The 21,062-nt window shown below is 39.2% G+C and overlaps 1 protein-coding gene across 2 annotated transcripts; it reads right to left on the bottom strand.

Moving 5' to 3' along the window:
* Window positions 1-6,601: 6,601 nt before the first annotated feature.
* DYNLT2 (dynein light chain Tctex-type 2) lies at window positions 6,602-20,981 on the bottom strand. Of its 2 annotated transcripts, XM_059941845.1 has the most exons (4): window positions 20,839-20,981; window positions 12,119-12,325; window positions 8,838-8,996; window positions 6,602-6,756 (listed from the first exon to the last, which is right to left on the bottom strand). In XM_059941845.1, exons 1-4 carry the CDS (start codon window positions 20,944-20,946, stop codon window positions 6,646-6,648), a joined length of 585 nt encoding a protein of 194 aa, XP_059797828.1. In that variant the 5' UTR covers window positions 20,947-20,981; the 3' UTR covers window positions 6,602-6,645. The 2 variants fall into 2 exon arrangements, with proteins under 2 accessions (XP_059797828.1, XP_059797829.1); XM_059941846.1 differs by lacking the exon at window positions 8,838-8,996 and having other exon boundaries at window positions 6,674-6,756; window positions 12,235-12,325.
* Window positions 20,982-21,062: the final 81 nt, after the last annotated feature.

Genomic DNA, 21,062 nt, shown 5'->3' with positions numbered 1-21,062 from the left:
ATCAGATCAGAGATGGCATCACCAACAACCCAAGACTCACAAGCTGCTGCTAATCTAGACTTTGCTTTATCTCACAACCTCAGTCAGAGCAGCTCCCCATTTCCCTGTCAAAAGCCCACTGAAGAAAATGGCCTAATTGTCTGAATGAGCCAAGAAGAACCAACATCTTTCCCCCAAATTCCCTCAACTGATCCAGACCCTCAGTTAGATTCTCTGGATAGAGTTTAATGTTAAATATATATTTGTATATTCAGTTACTTGGGTCTACTCATGTCCCTTGGGTATTCTGTCTTTAGATCAAATACAAAGTTAAAACTCTTCATTCCAAGTCAATAAACATTGATTCAGCCTTTCAACGTGAAAGGTAAGGCATAATATTAAGGTGGCACCCTGCGGATTACAATCGCTGCACATAGGCAGTTTCAACACTGAAAGAATATGATACAAATATACAGTTGTACTTAAAGGCAATTTAGGTGTATTGACTGAAAAAAAATGCACAACCTAGAAGCTGAGAGTTACGTGTTATTCGGTGGACATTCTGAGGACTTCAAGCCAGGAGACAGGACTCTCAGATCACTCTGAGGGACGGCTGCGAAGAGGCAATGGGGGAGCCAGGATATACAGGTGTTTTTACAACAAAGACCTGGTAGTCGGAACATCAAAAGATTACAGTTATTTAAAGAAAACCAGATATCTCAGGTTAAGGAATTTAGTACTTTTCTATATATGGGAAGATGCAAGAGTTTGAGCTCACTGAAAGCATTCCTTTGATGTGCACCTCAGCTACTGGGGGCCAGTATCCTGTGTTTTCTCATCCTGAGTTTCTTCAGGGTGCACTGCCGGGGTGGGCGGGTGCTTCAGCACCTGACTGCGGGACGGCGGGGCATCCTACCTCCATCCTGAGTTCCCCCAGGGCTGACTGTCGGGTGGCCATAACGTGATGGCTTGATGTCTGCAACATCCTTTGTTTACTGATACGGCAGGCAACATTTTTCGTTCACAGGTGGGAGAAAATTTACTTGCAACCAGAAAAATTAAGATTTTAAGGTTGACATAGAATTTGAAAAGTATCTTAAGAGACTGGTAGGACAACTTCCTGTAAATGTACAATTAGAAGTGGAAATACGGGTTCGAGCCTGAAAAAGACTGAGAGGTGGGAAAATAAGAGGCATATTCAAGTGCAAAGGTCATTCCATTGTGGCTTGAGAATAGGGTAAATGAAGGTAGATCCTTGGAGTCAGGAGTGAAATATACAGGGAGGCAGTTTGATGTAATGGCGAGAACAAAGATTTGGAATTAAGACCAAATGAATACCAGCTGTGCCACTTATTAGCTGTGTGATCGTGGATAAATTATTTAATCTTTCTGACCCTCCATTTCCTCATTTGCAGGATTAGAATAATAATGTCCATTCAGTTATTTCACAAATATTTTATGGAAACCAACTAAGAACTATGTTAGGTGATAGAAATACAAGGAATCATTTATTCATTCATTCATCAAATACTACCTTACTATGTATTGTTAGGCCCTGAGTAAAGCACTGGCAATAGAGTGGTGAAGAAAAAAAGACATAAAACTGTATGAGACCACTTAGCATATGTAGATATAGGTGAGAAAAAGGCCCAAGGTCAAGAATTCCAGAGATACTGGTGGAAATAGAGAAGAAGGAAGAAAACTAGCAAGTATTGTGAGCTGAGAGGGTAGAGTGTCTCAAACAGGGGGCTGATCAACATGTCAACTGAGAAGTTGAGTAAGATAAGGACAGGAAAATGTCCATTGTATTTAGAAATTTGGTAGTAACTACCAATCTTTATTGTCCCAAGCTGTTTCAATGGTATGGTGATTGCAGAAGCTAAACTGAAGTCGATTAGGGAAGGAATGGGAGGCTAGGAATTGGAACCACAGTGCTGCAGAGAGAGAAGTGTGAGTAACAGAGAAAGAGGGTGGGTGGAGAGGTGGGTTGCTGTCGTTTTTACGACAGAAGACACTAGAGCATGTTTGCATGCTGACAAGATGACTCAGTAGAAGGGGAAAATCATGATGCAAGAGAGAGAGGAGATAGGTGCTGGAAAGTGCCTGCCATGAGAAGGGTGGAAGGCCGCACAGATGTTGGGATAAGCCTTTGACAGGAGGAAGCACAGTCCGTTTATTGTAACCAGACGGAAACCAGACTGTGGCTGCAGATGCGAGTGGCTTTGGAGATCAGGTGGCGGGAACTTGAGGGACTTTTCCTCTGATACTTCTTCTTTCCTTGATCAGGTATGAGGTGAGGTCATAAGCTGAAGGTGAGCAGAGGAGAGGAATATAGGAAACCGGGGGAGAGAGGAGGTGTGGGGATAGGAAAACAAAGCTTCTAGGATGCCAAGTGTTTGCCCACTGGAGGTTTGTGGTCGTGAATTTAAAGTGAAACCAGTCAGTCAAGCTCAGCTATTTGAACTCAGGCTTGGACAAAGCAGACAAGGGGATTCGGGATTGTTCGGGAAGGGGTGTTCCCAAAGGAAGAAGAGGGGCAAAGGAATCTGGAGTGTGTTTGTCAGGGAGTGACTGTACAGCAGTTATAAAGATGGGCCATGAGATCTGAGGCAGAAAACAAGAGAACTGTGAAAGCGCGAGGAAGGTCAGTGAGCGGGAGGGTTCAACAGGACTGAAAAGTGACTGTTCAGGGTGTGCCAGGTGGTGAGCTAGGACAGGAAACCACTGCATGAGAGTAACCTGCTCGAAACTGAGACTTCAGAGGTCATGCTGATCTTGAGGCTAACAAGGTCTACAGGATGAACCAAGGAGCAGATGCCCAACGTGTGCTAGATGAAAAGGTCCTTGAATGTGAGTTGGTCAAGGAACTGGGAACCTAGAGCACAGACAGTCCTAGTTGCATGATAGCACAGGGCCATAAAAACGACCATGGAAGCTGGAGTCGTACAAAGTAATCTTATTAATCAAAGAGAAAAAGTAGAGTTCTTCTACGACTTTAAAAAACTTTCGTTAAAAAACTGAAAACTCCCTTACTGACAATTATACACATATACAGAATTTTTTTCAATGTAAAACTTATATTTAGTACAGTGTAATTTGAAACATGACAAACATTGAGAATTAGTATTTTCTTTTAAAAACTTTACCAAGAGTAATTTAAATTGTGCTTGCCTTTTTCTCATCCTGTAACTTATCTTTCCTATGCCTTGATAAATTGTCATACTTCTTTCGAAGTTTGGATGGCTTCCAGCATTTTATCTTTTGCATTTTCAATGTTGTAAGTAATCTCCAAGAGTCTCTTTAATGTGAAGTCTTATTAGCCTCCTTTCCTCTGGACATCTCCATCATTTTCTCACAACCACTGTCTGTAACTAACCTGTGAAATCTGGGTGCATATTTCACAGCAGATTCACCAGATAGGTCGACATGAATCAGTTCATGTCGACGCCTAAAATGATGGAACCAGCCTTTACTGGCAGAAAAAGGTTGTTTTTCTGTCTCTTTGTAATTACAGTTTTCTTTCAACAGAGTAACTAACTTCAACGCTTTGGCCTGAATGCTAGCCAAACTGATTGAGATTTTTTTAAAATTATTATTACAGTTGATACTTGAACTGTGCAGGTCCACTTACACAGATTGTTTTCACTAAATATATCCACTACTACACCATCTGCCGTTGGTTAAATCCACGGATGTGGAACAGCAGATACCATACAGTTTTCTATCCAAAGTAGAAGAAAGCCTTTCACAACCACAAGTGGCTTTCTGTTCCTGGACAATTTAAGCTAAAAGATGTTGACGCAATTTCACCTTACTTTTCTTACTTATTGGACTTTCTCCCCATGATTCCTGACGTACTTCCATGTGGGCTTAGGTCTCATCCTGTCTTGGTTTTGCTGTTGTCATGTTCAAATTTCCTAACCAATTTCATTTCTAGCATCATCACTTCTTACTTCTTTGATGCACTTTCACCTTTTTTTGCCCAATTTCCTCTTTTGGTGGTCCATTTTTGTAAAACATCATGTGCTTTTGTCACTGGGAGACAAGGAGGCAACACAACTACATGCTTTGCTGTCTTGTGACCTGAAGAGCTGAATACCAGAAGTGCAGTGACCAGTGACTGACGGACTTTGACGAAGGCTCATGACGCCCACCTGCTATTTACGTAGTGACTTGAGAACTGAAGAGCTGGCTGGGGAGTTTGTACCTTATGAAGTTACTCACGGTTAATATACATATATAATATGCGGTCCCTGAAATGTGAACCATGTTGTTGGGGGACTGGTGTGATTCAACTAAGCTGTAGTAACTACAACTTGTGCAAAGCGAGAGCTGCCTTATTGGATGATTATCTACGTGGATATTGAAGTCACAGAGAATGACAGCAGGAGTTGAGTGGAGATGAAGCTTGCAATCCAGTAGCTCAGGTTTTCAAGAAATGAGAAGGAACAGGCCAGGGGACTAGTAGGCAACAATGACACAGAGAAGTGAAGAACTGTACATCCGGATTGCATAAATTTCCAGGAGCCAGAGCTTTTTACAGTCAGTGGGGTTGCCTACCTAGCTCCTGGCTCTGAGGCATTAGTGATGAGGGATGAGAGAAAAACCAGCTTTTACTTGAGAGGGCTGCAGTGGGACTCTTCCTCAGGGAAAAGTCAGGTCCTTGTTAAGGAAAGAAACTCAAAATGCATCTGGAGGAGAGGGTGGGATGACAGAGGAGTTCTGTGAACCATGTAAACGATGGTCAATAACCTGCTGTAAAGCTTTGAGAAGCAGGGAATCAGATTAGGGGGTGTTCAGATTTCTGTGGTGACATATGTTGAACAAAACAATTAACACATGAATAAATAAAAGAAGGACTATCAAAATAGTTGTGAGAGAGTGAGGACCCAGGCAAGAGATATCACAGCAGGTTTTGTTTTTTTGTTTTTTTTTTTGAGGTGGACCATTTTTTAAAGTCTTTATTGAATTTGTTACAATATTGCTTCTGTTTTATGTTATGGTTTTTTGGCCACGGGGCATGTGGGATCTTAGCTCCCCCACCAGGGATAGAATCCTCACCCCCTGCATTGGAAGGGGGAGTCTTAACCACTGGACCCCCCGGGAAGTCCCAAGGGGATGATTTTGAGTCACTTCAAAAAAACAGAATCCATAGAATTTAACAATTAAGTACGAATGGGGGTTGGGACAAGGGCAAGAGAAAGCAGAACTGAAGGTAATTCTGAGCTGTCAAACTGAATGATAACAGGTAACATTTCAGGATTTGGTATGCTCCAGGGTTATGCTAAGTGCTGGACATAAGTGCCTGACTATATATATTACCTCACTTAATTCACAAACCAACCCTAGGAGGAAGGCATGATTCTCACTTTACAAAGTCACGTTTATAAGCGTCTGCTCAATACCAGGAAGTGTGTTTATCCTGATGAGGTCATCAGGAAGGAACATTGCTTAACAGAAGCCCTTCTTAGGTTTGTTATTACTGATTTTTCTGTGACCAAAGTTAGCAAACAATAAATCCTGTTTTAAAGATTCTTTGGGCTACAACTATCATGTCTATGCTGTGTAGTATGGAACTGCCAGTCCTGGATTATCCAACGCATTAAAACACACAAGTGAAAAGAAAGCTCTCCTCTGTCTTTCTGTTTTCCTGTTTATAGATTATTCAACTAATCAGTATTTTTACTGTCCATTAAGTTTGGCATGTGTTTTCAAGTTCTGACTATAACTTGAAAATAGCATGAATTATCACAGACACTACTGCTTGGCTCCACCAAGCCCCACCCCCTGCCTCCTTGCAGGAGAAGCCCCGATTGACAGTGGTGTCCACTCTCCACACGGCCATGTGCTTCAGGGAAGGTGAGCTGCAGCCCAGCTCAGGGAGTGAATCATGATGATAAAGCCATGAGAATGTGGTTAAATTCTACCAAGTTAAACTCGTGTACATAGAATCTGAGGGGAGAGCAGGAAGACAGAAAGAACCCGGATCCTTGATCAAATGCCTGGGAAATACAATTTTCCTCTTTTAAAAAAATAATTATGTTAGGTTTTTCGGTTCTTGCAGCTAAAAAGAGCTTAACTAATGGACTAACAAATAGAAAGACTGCACACTTGGAAGTGTTTTGATTGGAGGGAGAGGTGTTAGTTAGGGAAGTATTAAATATATCAACATCTTTCTTTCAAACTTGGTAACTTCTTTCAAAAGAATGCATGTAGTATATTAAGATACCATTCAAAATATCTGCCTTTGGAAGTTTTCCAAAAATCTATCTTAACATTTACTTAATTTGACATTTTACAAGTTTGCATCATAATATCCTGTAGCAAATTCTAATTTTCTTAAATCTAACTAGGATGATAAATAATTCCCCCATATTATAATCCATCATAAGCATTCATGTATTTGTATATATATATGAAAAAGGCATATACATATACCTCTTATACTTTTATACTTTGGGGTAATACAATGTTAATAAATACGATAACTAGTAAGTATAAAGGTAAAAATCCAGCTTTAACTTTATTGTTAAAAGAATACAATTAAGCTTCAATTGGAGATATAAAAATATAGCTAATCAAAACTACTATGAGGTTCACAAATCTATAAATTTCATGTATTTTTGAAAAGTTGAGAAGTAAACACTCTTTAGTACATGTAACAAGCTATTCACAGTAAAGAGCAAATACTAAGGCCAATGCCACATAAGTTTCAGTTTCATGTTTCGCAGCAACCCAGGTGTCCCACACGACATCCCAGATCCATCTGCTGGCAATCTATGAGAGAAATGTTTAGAAGACCCACTTTAGATCGAACATGTTAAGTAGTAATTTTTAAATCTATACAAGTTTGATACTTTTTAGAAGATGCATCACTATCTCAGAAAGTTATACTTTAAAAGTAATTTGTCCAATCTTCCCTTTGCTGAAAAGACTTGACAGTGATGCTTCCTGGGTCCATCTTTTCTTTTACTGGAGCTGGTAAGTTATCTAACACAGAAAGACGCTCCCTTAGCAGAGTGTCTCGGGGGCAGGAACAGGAGGCACTCTGTAATCTGGGTCTAGTAGTTCTGCGTGCGGTACTACTCTGCGGTGTTATAGTCCATAATAAGGAATTATTCTTCCCACCCTTAAAAGATTTTCGACCGGAAGTTTGTCTTGAAATTAAAAAATGGTATTGACTCTGAGCAGGCTGTTAAAAGAGAAACCCTAATTCCTTGCTTCACCTGCAAAGCCACACATCATCTTTTTCTGTGGTGGCTCTAAAATGGTCAAAAATCCAATGTGGCATCTCCCATCAAGAGGCTGTCTATTTTTCCACCCTGTGAATATGAATTGGCCTTGGGACTTGCTCTGAGCAAAAGAATGTAACACTGTGCTACTTCCAAGAAAGGCCTTAAGAGGTCTTCTGCTCTCACCTCCTGGAATGCTGTGAGGAGCCCCACATGTAAGGAAGCCCGTTCGGTCCACTGGAGGATGATGGCTCCTGTGCAGGGGGACCCAGGTGCCCCAGCCAACAGCCAGCACCAACTGTCACACCTGTGAGTGAGGCCGCGGTGGAACTCTAGGTCCAGCTGAGTCACTGGGTGGCTGCAAGTGCATCCGTGAGACCAGCCGAAAATCCAAACAGCTAATCCAGGCTAAACTGACCCACAGAACGATGAGCAAATACATGGCTGGTGCCTGAGGCTGCTAACTTCTGGGGTGGGGCTACCTAAATACACCACAGCCTCTCTGGTTATTAGTCAAGCACAGCGAGTTCGCCCCGCCTTAGCGTCTCTGCGCTCCATGTTTTCCCTGCTTGGACCTTCTCCCTGATCTTTGGCACGGCTGGTTTTTTCTTGTCATTCAGACATCAGAGGCCCTTCCCCGTCTCCAGACAATCCCAAGTAGTCACTCCGTGCATGGAGCACTTGTCACCATCTAGAAGCGTCTCGTTCCCCGAGCGTGCACGCAGGCTGTGGTGTAATTCTGTCCTCCCCGGGCGCCTTGCTGACCGCCGTGTGGGCGGCAGCCTTCCGCCCAGCCAAGTGCTCCCGCCGGGCTTCCTCGTGGAGCCCCTCAGACTGTCCCGCCCCACACAGTTGGCGCTCAACTCACTAGAAACGCACACAGCTCTCGGGGTATAGCACTCTTACTTGTAAGTAATAGTAATAAGCCTTTCTCATGTAGGAATTGCTCAATAAATATTTATTGAAGTAATAAAAAAAAATAAGCCTTTCTGTTTATTGAGGACTCTGGGCTGGGCACTCTGTTAAGGATTTTAATACGGATAATCTCATTAAATCTTCACATTAACTCTAGCAAGTAGGTTTTATCAGCCCCATTTTACAGAAGAAAAAACTATGTCCAGGCCAGAGGCAGTGTGTGTTGCTGCCAGGATTCATATCCAGGTCAACTGCACGCTAAAACCTAGGCTATTACATTCTCTGCATCATTTTATTTTCTTACACTCAAAATTGTGTTGCTTTATTTTCTTGACTGGAGTAAAAACTCCTTGGCATTCATGGTCCATGTCATATAATTTTCTGTATTTTCCTCAGTACCTATACCCATTATTTAGTGCCCTAAATAAATTTACTGGTTAATCAATTATTAAATGACATTAAATTGTCAAAACTGTTATGGTCAAGGAACAGAATACCCATGCAATTTAATAAATTATTAACAGAAAATTACCATTTCTAGCTTAGTATTTTTCAAATAATTCAAAGTGAAAGAAAATATAGTTCAATAATTATCCTTTCAGTCAAGATGCACCTCAAATATGCCTTTGAGACATTGCAATAAATATCAAGTCACTTAGAGGGGAGACCTCATAGTTGAACTTGGTAGATGCTGATCAGTGAGGTACTTACATTGATTGCTTGACCCGTCTTTTGAATAAATAATACTTTTATAATGAACTTATAACGGTGGAACCCAAATTCTTTGACTGCTAGCAATATGCGATCTGCTAATTCAAGCGACAAATGAGAGAAGACTTTGTCATCATATTTGACATCTTTAAGATTTTCCTTTAAAAAAATTAAGAAAAATATTTTAATTTTCAAACCAAATATTTTCTAAACAAAAATTGAAGTAGAATATGTGTCTGATTAATACATATAACTTTTTGAAAAATATACATATTTCTAACCAAATAATATTAAATGGTTGATATGTTTACCAATTTATTTCAATAATAATTTTGAAGAAAATTTAGTTTTATTTCTTTATTTCTTTTTTAATATTTGGCTGCATTGGGTCTTTGTTGCTGCACGGGCTTGCTCTAGTTGCAGGGAGCAGGGGCTACTCTTCGTTGTGGTGCTCGGGCCTCTCATTGCAGTGGCTTCTCTTGTTGCAGAGCATGGCCTCTAGGCATGAGGGCTTCAGTAGTTGTGGCACGCAGGCTCAGTAATTATGGCTCACAGGCTCTAGAGCACAGGCTCAGTAGTTGTGGCGCATGGGCTTAATTGCTCCGCGGCATGTGGGATCTTCCCAGACCAGGACTCGAACCCGTGTCCCCTGCATTGGCAGGCGGATTCTTAAGCACTGTGCCACCAGGGAGGCCCTAGTTTGGTGTTTTTTTTTTTTTTTTTTTAATGAAAGCTTCTTTCTTTCTTTCTTTCTTTCTTTCTTTATTTTTGTCTGTGTTGGGTCTTCGTTTCTGTGCGAGGGCTTTCTCTAGTTGCGGCAAGCGGGGACCACTCTTCATCGCGGTGCGCAGGCCTCTCACTGTCGCAGCCTCTCTTGTTGCGGGGTACGAGCTCCAGACGCGCAGGCTCAGTAGTTGTGGCTCATGGGCCTAGTTGCTCCACGGCATGTGGGATCTTCCCAGACCAGGGCTTGAACCCGTGTCCCCTGCATTGGCAGGCAGATTCTCAACCACTGCGCCACCAGGGAAGCCCCCTAGTTTGGTTTTTAAATTATGTTCAATTGCCCTTCATTAGCAACCCTTAAGCTTAAGTTTTCCTTTACTAGATTACTGTGCCAAACAGTTATTAGGGAGACACAAGAGGAATTTTAAAACAAAGCTTCTGGGAATTCTTAGGTAGAGAATCTTAAATCTTTTTCAAATTTATATATTTGCTAAAATTCAGGAGCAGAGCCTGCATTATGTTATTCCTGTCTCTTTTTTTGGCCACGTGGCATGTGGGATCTCAGTTCCCCGACCAGGGATTGAACCCACACCCCCTGCACTGGAAGGGTAGAGTCTTAACCACTGGACAACCAGGGAAGTCCCTATTCCTGTCTTCTTGTCTCCACAAATTAAAGGCCACTGCTTTCTAATCCTGTTTCTATGGCTTCTCACTCCACTGCTTTTTTCTGTGGCCTCCAGGAGAGTATCAAGGAAATCAAAGATTTCTCATGTTTCTTACTAAATTAATATATAGCTGGGGGCAGGTGGGGAGACAGATGTGGGCCATTAAGGACTACATTTTCCTACAAACCATAAGCAGACCTGAACCAGCTGGTGAGCAGGTGGCACCTGGCTTTGATTAACTGACTCAGACCAATGATAAATTAACCAATGTTCTGAGTTCTAATGACAACAAATGGATGCCTACCTGGTAATTTTATAGGCAAGTAAAACCAAATAAATTACCCATTTTTTGGTTTTGGTTCCCTTCTAGAATGCTTCTGGATCTAAACTGGGTCTAGAAGCATTTAGTTCCCTCAGGCAATTGGCTCAGTCTTTTGGACACTTAGCAACATCCATTCTCCCTTCTGAATCTGCCTAAGAGATCCCAGGCTTTATCTACATAAGTGTTCATTTTTAATAAATAAAGAGCATGTGCTATAGGAAGATACCTATAAGCTCCATCAGTATATACTGTTTCCGTGTCTAGAACTGTGTTCAATTTTCCCTAAACGCAAAGGAAAATCCCTGGCCTCTCTATGACCCCTAGCCTTCCACCTATATTTCCAATAAGCTGTTCCAGGCCCCATCATGCTCAATGCAATTCTATAAGCTATCATATGCAAATACAATGTGAAATTCTACTATATTCAATAAACTTGAACTCAGTCTATGTGGTAGGGCTGAGTGAGAGACACACCAAAATGTATACTCAATCACAAATGCTTGCTATTAGTGTTTAGATCAGAGAATTAATAATTATTTTATTGTATTGAATTGAATTTATTTCCTTAAGTTATGAGCCATAATATCTTTACCAAATATTATCTGATAATTATTAATTCAGCTTAGAAATGTATCTATGTCTATGGTGGTGGAGGGAGGTTGGAGGGTAGGTTTCCTAAATATTCTTCTGCATTAATAAAGGTTAATTCATTTAAGAATTAACTTTGATACAATTAAAGGGACATTAATCATTTATACAGAATAAACTAAACATATGCTTTCTTCCCAATAGCTAGCTTACACCAGTTATTACTAAAGGAGTGCGTCTTGTAAATTAGAGGTGGGAGAGGGAGATTAGGCTGGGTAGAGTCCCACAAAGGGAATCTGGTCATCAGAAAAATCCTGGGTGCCTGGTGCCCAAAGGTGAAAAGGGGATTCAGAAAAAGAGGTCCCTTAAACAAACATTCTATAATTTAAAAGTTTTTAATTTGGCCCTTTATTAGGAAAGATGGTCAAGGGAATTCTTTCCATCTGAACCATGTAGTCTTCAGATACCAACAGTAGTATAATTAATATTGGTATTAGTATTACAGTATTAATTTTGTAAAATTGAAGAAGCTTTGTTGGACTAGCCTGAAAACATGTGTCTGAGTTTCAAACTGTCTTAAATGAACTTTAGATTCCAGCTGGGAAGAAAACCCATGCATAAATTGGGGATTGCCTGTTCTTAAGATGTTTCAGTGTCGTCATGAATCAATTTTTCACACATATTCAATATGGGTTTTTTTTATTCATTCCTCCAAATATGGGAGACACATGGAACCTGGAGGATAAATAATTTATGGATAATTAAGAGTTAAATGAAATAGCAAAATAATATTCCTTTTGGTCTAGCTTTAATCATAGCATCAACATGAAGATTATTGTGTATGACTACAAAGTACTTTCATGTTTTCAGAGATAAAAGCTACAAAAAAATCAATCAGGGTAACTATACTGCCATAAATCTTAATACAGTTTATCAAACCCCCAAAGCTAAGATATTGCTATCATATATATCTATCAACCTACCTTTAATATCTGCTGGACTTTCGTTTCTACTGAATGAGCCTGGAATTTTTTCAGTGGCTCCATTCTATATGAATTAGCAAACTGTAGTTTTGCCAGGGCACTCTTCCATTCTTTACCTGTATCAGCAATTGAGTCATCAAATGGTGGCTCTACGTAATGAACATCATGAATTGATTCTCTCAGTCTTTCTCTTACAATCTGTGCATACTGAAAGGAGGGAGAGAGAGACAGAGAGAGAGAGATTACTTTTTTAATTGTAAAATGAAATTTCGGTTTTAAGAACCCTGGTGCAATGGGACAGGACTGACACAAAGCTTGGAAATCCATTATAAGATTTCTATGATTATGTGGTTGCTAAATCCTAGATTCACTCCTGGCTATCAATTTGGTAAAAGACGAAAAAAGAATATAGCTATCATCTATCTATTTATCTATAAACACAAATACACACAAACACAAATTTGAATGCATATATTTAGAACATCCATGGAAGATGCAAAAGAACTAGAAACAAGAGTGGCCCCTGAGAGGGCAACTGAGTGGCTAGAAGACTGGTATGTAAGGAAAACCTTTCATGTTCCCTGCCCTGACATTATGAAAATATTATCCTTTATTGTCTTCTTATAATTTTAATTATTTTATCTTTGAATAATACAATTATTTACATAACACATTTGTCTTAAATTGAAAAGATAACAAAAGTGTATTGATTTGGTATATACATCTTTCTGTGCTTTTTACATTCAACATTTATTGTATGACATTCAACCTGTCTTAAAGAACTACTGATTTAGTGGCTACTATGGTTCAGTTAAGTACTCTAGGCTCTGAAGTTACAGCGGTGAACTTCATTATAATAACCAGGAATTAATTGTTTTACTTGTATTAACTCATAATCAAGGACTCTGCACTCATGGAGTTATCCTTCTAGTGGAGAGGAGGACTGATAGACAATAAAAACATATACAGGGAAATGAATAAGCCACTTTAAATAGTGGTAATTGCTATACAAAGAAAATCACATGACTTGATAGAAACTCATCATGAGGGCCTAATTTGGACTGAATAATTGGAGAAGTCCCTTCAGTCTGGTTTGGGCTGAAGTCTAAAAGGAACAGGAAATAGGAAGGACAAAGAACATGTTCTGAGAATAGACGTGTGTTTGGTTGTCTGGATCGTTTAGAGTGAGGAAAATAGTAGTAACAGAATAAGGTTAAAAAGGTATCATGGGGCTTCTCTGGTGGCGCTGTGGTTAAGAATCCACCTGCCACAGGGGAGACGGGTTCGAGCCCTGGTCTGGGAAGATCCCACTTGCCGCGTAGCAACTAAGCTCATGAGCCACAACTACCGAGCCCGCGCACCTAGAGCCCGTGCTCCGCAACAAGAGAAGCCACCGCAATGAGAAGCCCGCGCGCCACAACTAGAGAAAGCCCGCGCACAGCAACGAAGACCCAATGCAGCCAAATATAAATAAAATAAATACATTAAAAACAAAAAGGTATCATGTAGGACTAAGTAGAATTTGAAAAGGAATTTGAAATTTATTCTCAGAACAATGAGGAGCCATTGGAAGGATTTAAACGGGCAAGTGATATTTTCTAATTTACAGTTTTAAAAGACTATTGTGGCTGCTGTATGGTGAATAGATTATAAGGAGATCAGGGCCTGAGGTAATAATTTATAGTTTAAAATACTTGTTTACAAATAATGTTAATGATAAATAACTTTGTAACTGTACAATAGCTTTTCTTTTTTTTTTAATTTTTTATTTATTATTTATTATTTTTATTTTTGGCTGCGTTGGGTCTTCGTTTCTGTGCAAGGGCTTTCTCCAGTTGCAGCAAGTGGGGGCCACTCTTCATCGCGGCGCACGGGCCTCTCACTATCGCGGCCTCTCTTGTTGTGGAGCAGAGGCTCCAGACGCTCAGGCTCAGTAGCTGTGGCTCACGGGCCCAGTTGCTCCGTGGCATGTGGGATCTTCCCAGACCAGGGCTCAAACCCGTGTCCCCTGCATTGGCAGGCAGATTCTCAACCACTGTGCCACCAGGGAAGCCCCTACAATAGCTTTTCAAACCAGGAACATGGTTTGCTTCTGCATTTACAGAAGAACTTTTATTTACAATTAATTTTTTATGTTACAAAAATTTATTTCAATTTATTCTGAAGCATTAATTCCTTTGATATTCTTTCAATGTCCCATTTAAGGTGATTTATAAACACATTTTATGTTTTTAGGAGTTGTATAACATAAAAATACCATTGTTCCCTACTAAAATTTTATTAATTTTAATGTTTATTACATCTTGATTTTCCTACAGTTCTACGTATTTCTATCACTCCTCTTCATTTTTCACACCTTACTTCATAGACCAGTAGTTTAAAATGTATATATTAAAAATCATATTCCCAGGAATACTATGGGAAAATATTTATTCTCTACCATTGATGTTTCTATGTGGCAGAAACTGTTATTGGAGCAATACTTCCCCTTCTTTGCCCTCTCATTTGTTCCTCTCTGAGGGAGTTTATGTGATAAGCAAGTTAGGGAGAGGAAGAGCATGTTTAGTGCAGAATCTCCCCAGCTCGCCTCTTGACATCTGATTATAAGAAGTACATATTTTCTGTTCCACCAGTGCATATGCTTTACAGAGATAGGACATCATCTTAGATATAGGTCATCATCCAGATAGACCCATGACTAGGTGAGCTGCTTTAATTTAGGTAGAAATGTTACCAATTTCCATCCTATTTTTCATCCCTAATGGTTTGTTAATATGGTGAGTTACATTGATTTTTGAATGTTAAACCAACCTTGCATTCCTGGAATAAACCACACTTGAGCATATTATTATTTTACTGAAGTTTGTACCTTTTAACCCCCTTCACCCATTTTGCCCACCCTCCAGCCCTTTCCCCACACCCCCAACCTCTGGCAACCACCAATCTGTTCTGTGCATCTGTGAGCTTCCACATATAAGAGAGATCATATGGCATTTGTCTTTCTCTGACATTTCATTTAACGTAATGCACTTGAGACACATCCATGTTTTTGCAAATGGCAAGATTTCACTCTTTTTTGTATATATACACCATATCTTCTTTATTCATTCATTCATCAATGGACATTCAGGTCATTTCCATATCTTGGCTATTGAAAATAATGCTGCAATGAACATGGGGGTGCATATACCTTTTTGAATTAGTGTTTTTGTTTTCTTCAGATAAATACCCAGAAGTGGAATTACTGGATCACATGATAGTCCTATTTTTAACTTTTTGAGGAACCTCTCTACTGTTTTCCATAGTGGCTGCATGAATTTACATTCCCACCAACAGTGCACAAATGTTCTCTTTTCTCTACATCCTCACCAACACTTATCTCTTGTCTTTTTGATAATAGCCATTCTAACAGTTGTGAGTTTTGATATGAAACTTTCCTGATTAGTAATGTTGAGCATCTTTTCATGTATCTGTTGGCCGTCTGTATGTTTTCTTTGGAAAAATATCTATTCAGATCTTCTGCCCACTTTTTTCATCAGATTTTTTTTGGAATTGGAATTGGAATAGGGATTGGAATTTCAAAAGGGATTGTATTATATTAAATCTGTAGGTCCTTTTGATACTATGGAAATTTTAACAATATTAATTCTTCCAATCCATGAGCATGAAATATATTTCTATTATGTCTTCAATTTTTTTCATCAATGTCTTACAGTTTTCAGTGGACAGGTCTTTCATCTCCTTGGTTAAATTTATTTCTAAGTATTTTATTCTTTTTGATGCAATTGTAAATGAGATTGTTTTCTCTTTCTGTTAGTTCATTATTAGTACATAGAAACTCAACAGAATTTCTTATATTGATTTTGTATCCTGCCACTATACTGGATTTGTTTTTTAATTCTAATAGTTTTTTTTTTTTTTTGGCAGAGTCTTTAGGATTTTCTATATATAATATCATGTCATATACAAAAATCAACAATTTTGCTTCTTCCTTTCCAATTTGAATGCCTTCAATTTCTTTTTCTTACCTAACTGTTCTGTCTAGAAATTCCAGGACTATGTGAATAAAAACAGCAAAAGTGGGCATCCTTGGCTTTTTCCCGATCTTGCAGGAAAAGCTTAGTTTTTCACTACTGAGTATAATGTTAGCTGTAGGCTTTTGATATACAGCCTTTATTATGTTGAGGTACATTCCCTCTGTAACCACCTTGTTGAGAGTTTTTTAAAAAAACCATAAATGGGTGTTAATTTTTGTCAAAGCTTTTCCTGCATCTATTCGAATTATCATGAGATTTTTTTTTTTGATCATGAGATTTTTATCCTTCATTTTGTTAATGTGGTGTATCACACTGATTGATTTGCAGATGTTGAACCATCCTTGCATCCCTGGAATAAAATCCCTTTGACCATGGTGTATTATCTCTTTAATGTGCTATTGAATTCAGTTTGCTAATATTTTGTTGAGGATTTTTCCATCTATGTTCATCAGGAATACTGGCCTATAATTTTCTTTTCTTGTGGTGTCCTTGGCTGGTTTTGGTATTAGGGTAATGCTGGCCTTGAAAATGAGTTTGGAAGTGTTCCCTCCTCTTCTATTTTTTTGGAAGAGTTTGAGAAGGACTGGTATTAATTCTTATTTTAATATTTGGTAGAATCCACCAGTGAGGCCATCTGATCCTGGACTTTTGTTTTAGGTAGGTTTTTGATTACTGATTCACTCTCCTCACTAGTAATCAGTCAATTCAGATTTTTTCTTTCTTCATGACTCAGTCTTGGAAGGTTGTATGTTTCTAGGAGTTTATCCATTTCTTCTAGGTTGTCCAACTAGTTGGCATAGTGATCTCTTATGATGTTTTGTATTTCGGTGGTATCAATTTTAATTTCTTCTCTTTAATTTCTGATTTTATTTATTTGAGTTTTCTCTCAAGTCTTGGTCAGTTTGTCCCCTCTCCTCACTTGGGGATCCAAAGATAATAAAAGTTTTGCCTGAAATTTTCCCATAGCTCATTTCAGATTTTCTATTGCTGTCTCTAAATTCACTAAGCCTGCTCTGCAGTGTCAAATCTGCTGTTAATTCCACTCAGTTTATTTTACATTTCCAACATTATATTTTTCATCTGTAGAGGTTTGACCTGGATTTACCACGCTTAATCTTTTCTGATTTTTTTAAAAAAAATTTATTTATTTATTTGGCTGTGCCCAAGTCTTAGTTGCAGCAGGTGGGATCTTTGTTGCCGCAGGCGGGATCTTCAATGAGGCATGCAGAATCCTTAGTTGCAGCTTGCAGGATCCTTAGTTGCGGCATGTGGGATCTAGTTCCCTGATCAGGGATCAAACCCAGGCCCCCTGCATTGGGAGCATGGAGTCTTAACCACTGGACCACCAGGGAAGTCCCTCTCCTCATTCTTGAACAGAACATAATATTAACTCTTTTATAATATCAGTATTTTATAACTGCTTTAATGTGATGAAAACTAATATAACACAATAACTGTTTTATAATAACCACTTTAGTGTCCTTTTATACTATTTCTATCTTTTTATCATTTCTGGGTGTTTTGTTTCTTCTCTCCATTTTGAGTTGTACTTTTCTGCTTCTTTGAAGTTATGCTAATTAAACACCAGATACTGTGAATTTTACCTTCTGTTTTAGCTGTATATTTTTGTATTCCCACATGCATTCTTGAGCTTTCTTCTAGAATGCAGTAACTTGGAAACACTGTAATCCTCTCGAGGCATGTCTTTAAGCTCTGATAGGCCAAACTAGAGAAAACCCTAAGTCTAGGGCTTTTTTCCCCCAATACTGAGACAATACACTTCTTAGCACTCTAACCAATGCCCTATGATTTACATGGTTTTCCACTCTTACTGGTGGGAAAAAAAAATCTATTTTGTGTGAGTCCAAGGATTTTTTTCTGTTTCTTTTGGGTGGTTCTTTCTCTAGCCACACCTGACTTCCTCACCAGATGCACTGATGTACTAAGCTGAAGACTTGAGGAAAATCCTCTGCAGATCTTGGGAACTGTTTGTACAGCTCTCTCCTCTCTAATACTCTGCTCTTATATCACCCTGACCTACCCTGACTCCCAAATCATTCTCAACTAAGGGAGACACCTCCATAAGGTATGGGCTGGAAGCCCTCACCAGGCAGTACATTAGGGGAAATCTTGGGGCTCACCTTTCTTGTGTCTCATCTCTCAAAGATCACAATCCTGTCTTACCTTACCTCCAGCCAGTGGAAATAAGTACTTCATACATTTTGTGTAATTTTCTGTAGTTTCTGGTAGGAGTTACTCCATGTTGGCTTCTAGTAGAAGTCCTTAATCAGAAATAAACCTGCTGTTTTAATCATCTGTCCGACTGCTTTATGTTTTAGTTGGGGAAGAAAGGCATTATAGCTCCCCAAACCTCTTAAAAATGAAATTTTTATTTTGTTCTTTTCCATTAATAGAATGCTTCTCCAGGGTACTGCCATCTTCTTTTCCTCTCACAATACACCCAATGGATACAACTATATTATATCATTAACAGTGGCTCTCAACTGCAATGAATTCCTTGGGGATAGGGCATGCATTTGTGGTTTAAAAATAACAATCAGAGATTCTAACATGCTGAAAACTCACATCTCTGCCATTTCTTCCATATATATATATTGGCTTTCTGATTTAGTATTCTCTTTATTAAGAGTATTTTATCTCTTAATTAAGGAAGAATCTTTGTAGTCACTTCCAAAAATTAGAAATAGGCTTTAAATATGAAGAACTTTTTGGTATCTGAGTTTAATTATTTAACCTGAGTTAAATCTGAGTTTAATTATTTAACCTATTGATATGGCATTTCCTTATGTTGAGCCTACAATCCTAGAAATAAAAGAGCATGGTCATGAGATGCCATTACATTAAAGTATTTCTAAAAGCTGTTTGCTAGTATTAAAGATTTTCAAATGTACGTAGACAAGTGAGACTAACCAAGTTTTCAATTTTCAGTAATTTGTTTAAGGTTTTGGAATCTTTGGTTGCAAACAATAAGCACGGAATCTTGTTAACCATATACATAACTAATTGGAAAGATATGGAGTAGCTCACAGAATGGAAGAGAAGCCTAAAGAGTCAGACACTTGAGGCAGGTCAGTATGCCGCCTTCAATTTAAATTAATCTCAACCATTTTCTTTAATTATTACAGGAAGAGTTCATCTAATCAGCCTAGTTTTGGTCTCATCCTCACCACAAAGTTAAGGAAGGTGACTGACAGTCCCACCAAAACTCTATCCAATAGGGAATTACTTAATTCTCCAAAGGAAAATTGAGTTCCTACTAGTAGAAGAAAATAAATGGATGCAGGAGAGAAAAAATCAAAAGACATTTATAACAATTAAATTGTGTGTCCTAATCTTTCTTATGCTCGGGATCATGAGAATAATCAGCTACCTGAAAGTTAGGAATAACTAATTAGTGACTCACTGCCCTCAGGCACATTTAGTGAGCATTTGTGAAATCTTTTCTCAGTCTCTTCCCAATTCAATTTTCTTACCTGTAGAAGCCCAGATTTTAAAGACAGCTATGGTTAATCACATTCATAGCAAATAAGCAAGAACTGCCTTGGTCCATGTCCCCCTTTCCCCAGATTCTGGCCTATATACCAAGTGAACCTATCTGTCGTCCCCTCCTTTTGGATTCAGACTTCCTCACTTTTCAAGACTTCAGATCTTCAGTAGACAGTAAGTTTATAAAAGGCACCTCAAAATACAAATATTTTTCATTACTGCAGGCGACCTATCTGTTTCTCAGACTTATTACGAGGCAATACAACAAAGTTTCTGGGAGCATGAATTTAAAATCCAATATATTAAGGTTTCTAGCCTTGCTGTGCTTTTTCTTGGTTCTGCGAACTTGCCCTATTTATTTTTCCTCCTTTTGTTTCTTTTTCCTCTGTAAAATGCAGACACCAAAGAGCAGTCATTAGAACCTGAAATGCTGCCAGGACTTTTTTTTTGCGGGGGCAGTGGGAAGGATTCTGTTATTTGAAATAAGGATCTTCAAAAATTAGTGTTTTGCCTATTATCTCTCCTTCATCCTGTTGATTATGGGTCCCACGAAGTAGGTATGAAAAGAAACAATTATAGGCAAGTGGACCAGAAGTCCCACCTCTATCATTACAGTTTTGTACCCTTGGACAAATTATTCTCTCTCTCAAAGTCTCAATAAAAGATGGAGTGTCCATCACAGTAATGGTTTTCACACTGTGCTCATACAGAAATCCTGGTGTTATACCACCAATAAAATTGAGTATCATTTTGCATTAATTTCAGACAGTAAGTTAATGGACAGAATTATTTTCAATTTAACTTCCTCTCTCGTATGTTCTTCAAATACTGAGGCTGCTGCTGTTTACAAAAACTCAAGACATCTCATTGTTCTGCTTGGTATATCCAATCCAAATATTATTATTATTATTATTATTATTATTATTATTATTTTGAAGCACAGCACACATACACCTACTTCTGGCTAGTAAAGCTGCGGTTTGTGTGGTGGCACTAAACACACTAAAATTACGTATTTCTGGGGAAAGCGCCTCTTAGGAAACCTGAGCTGAACAAATCTGAAGAGAACTGAAGAAGCTGTTTCAGTCAGTTAGCGCGGTGGTCTAGGGTCTACACCACAAAAGCCGGAGCTCTGCAGCCTAGGGGTTGGCCCTCGTCCCGAGTCTCCTCACTCACTGCCTCCTTCTCGAACATGCTAGGCCTCCTCTCTTTCCAAGGCGTCATCGGCGGCTGCAAAGGCGCCGCAGTAGAGGGCGGCTTCCCACCCCGTCCCCGCTTCTCCATCGCCCAGGCTCTCGCGGACGATTCCCGCGAGAGGGTCTGGCTCCCGCCTGCGCCGCGGAAGCCGGATGTGCGCCGCAGGGAGGGCCGTGACGTGACGTGGCGTGGCGTGGCTTGCG

The sequence above is a fragment of the Balaenoptera ricei genome, chromosome 12 (genome assembly GCF_028023285.1).
Source record: "Balaenoptera ricei isolate mBalRic1 chromosome 12, mBalRic1.hap2, whole genome shotgun sequence".
NCBI lineage: Eukaryota > Metazoa > Chordata > Mammalia > Artiodactyla > Balaenopteridae > Balaenoptera > Balaenoptera ricei.
The sequence above is the reverse complement of the archived record's forward strand: the minus strand, read 5'-3'. Positions and strand labels throughout refer to the sequence as shown.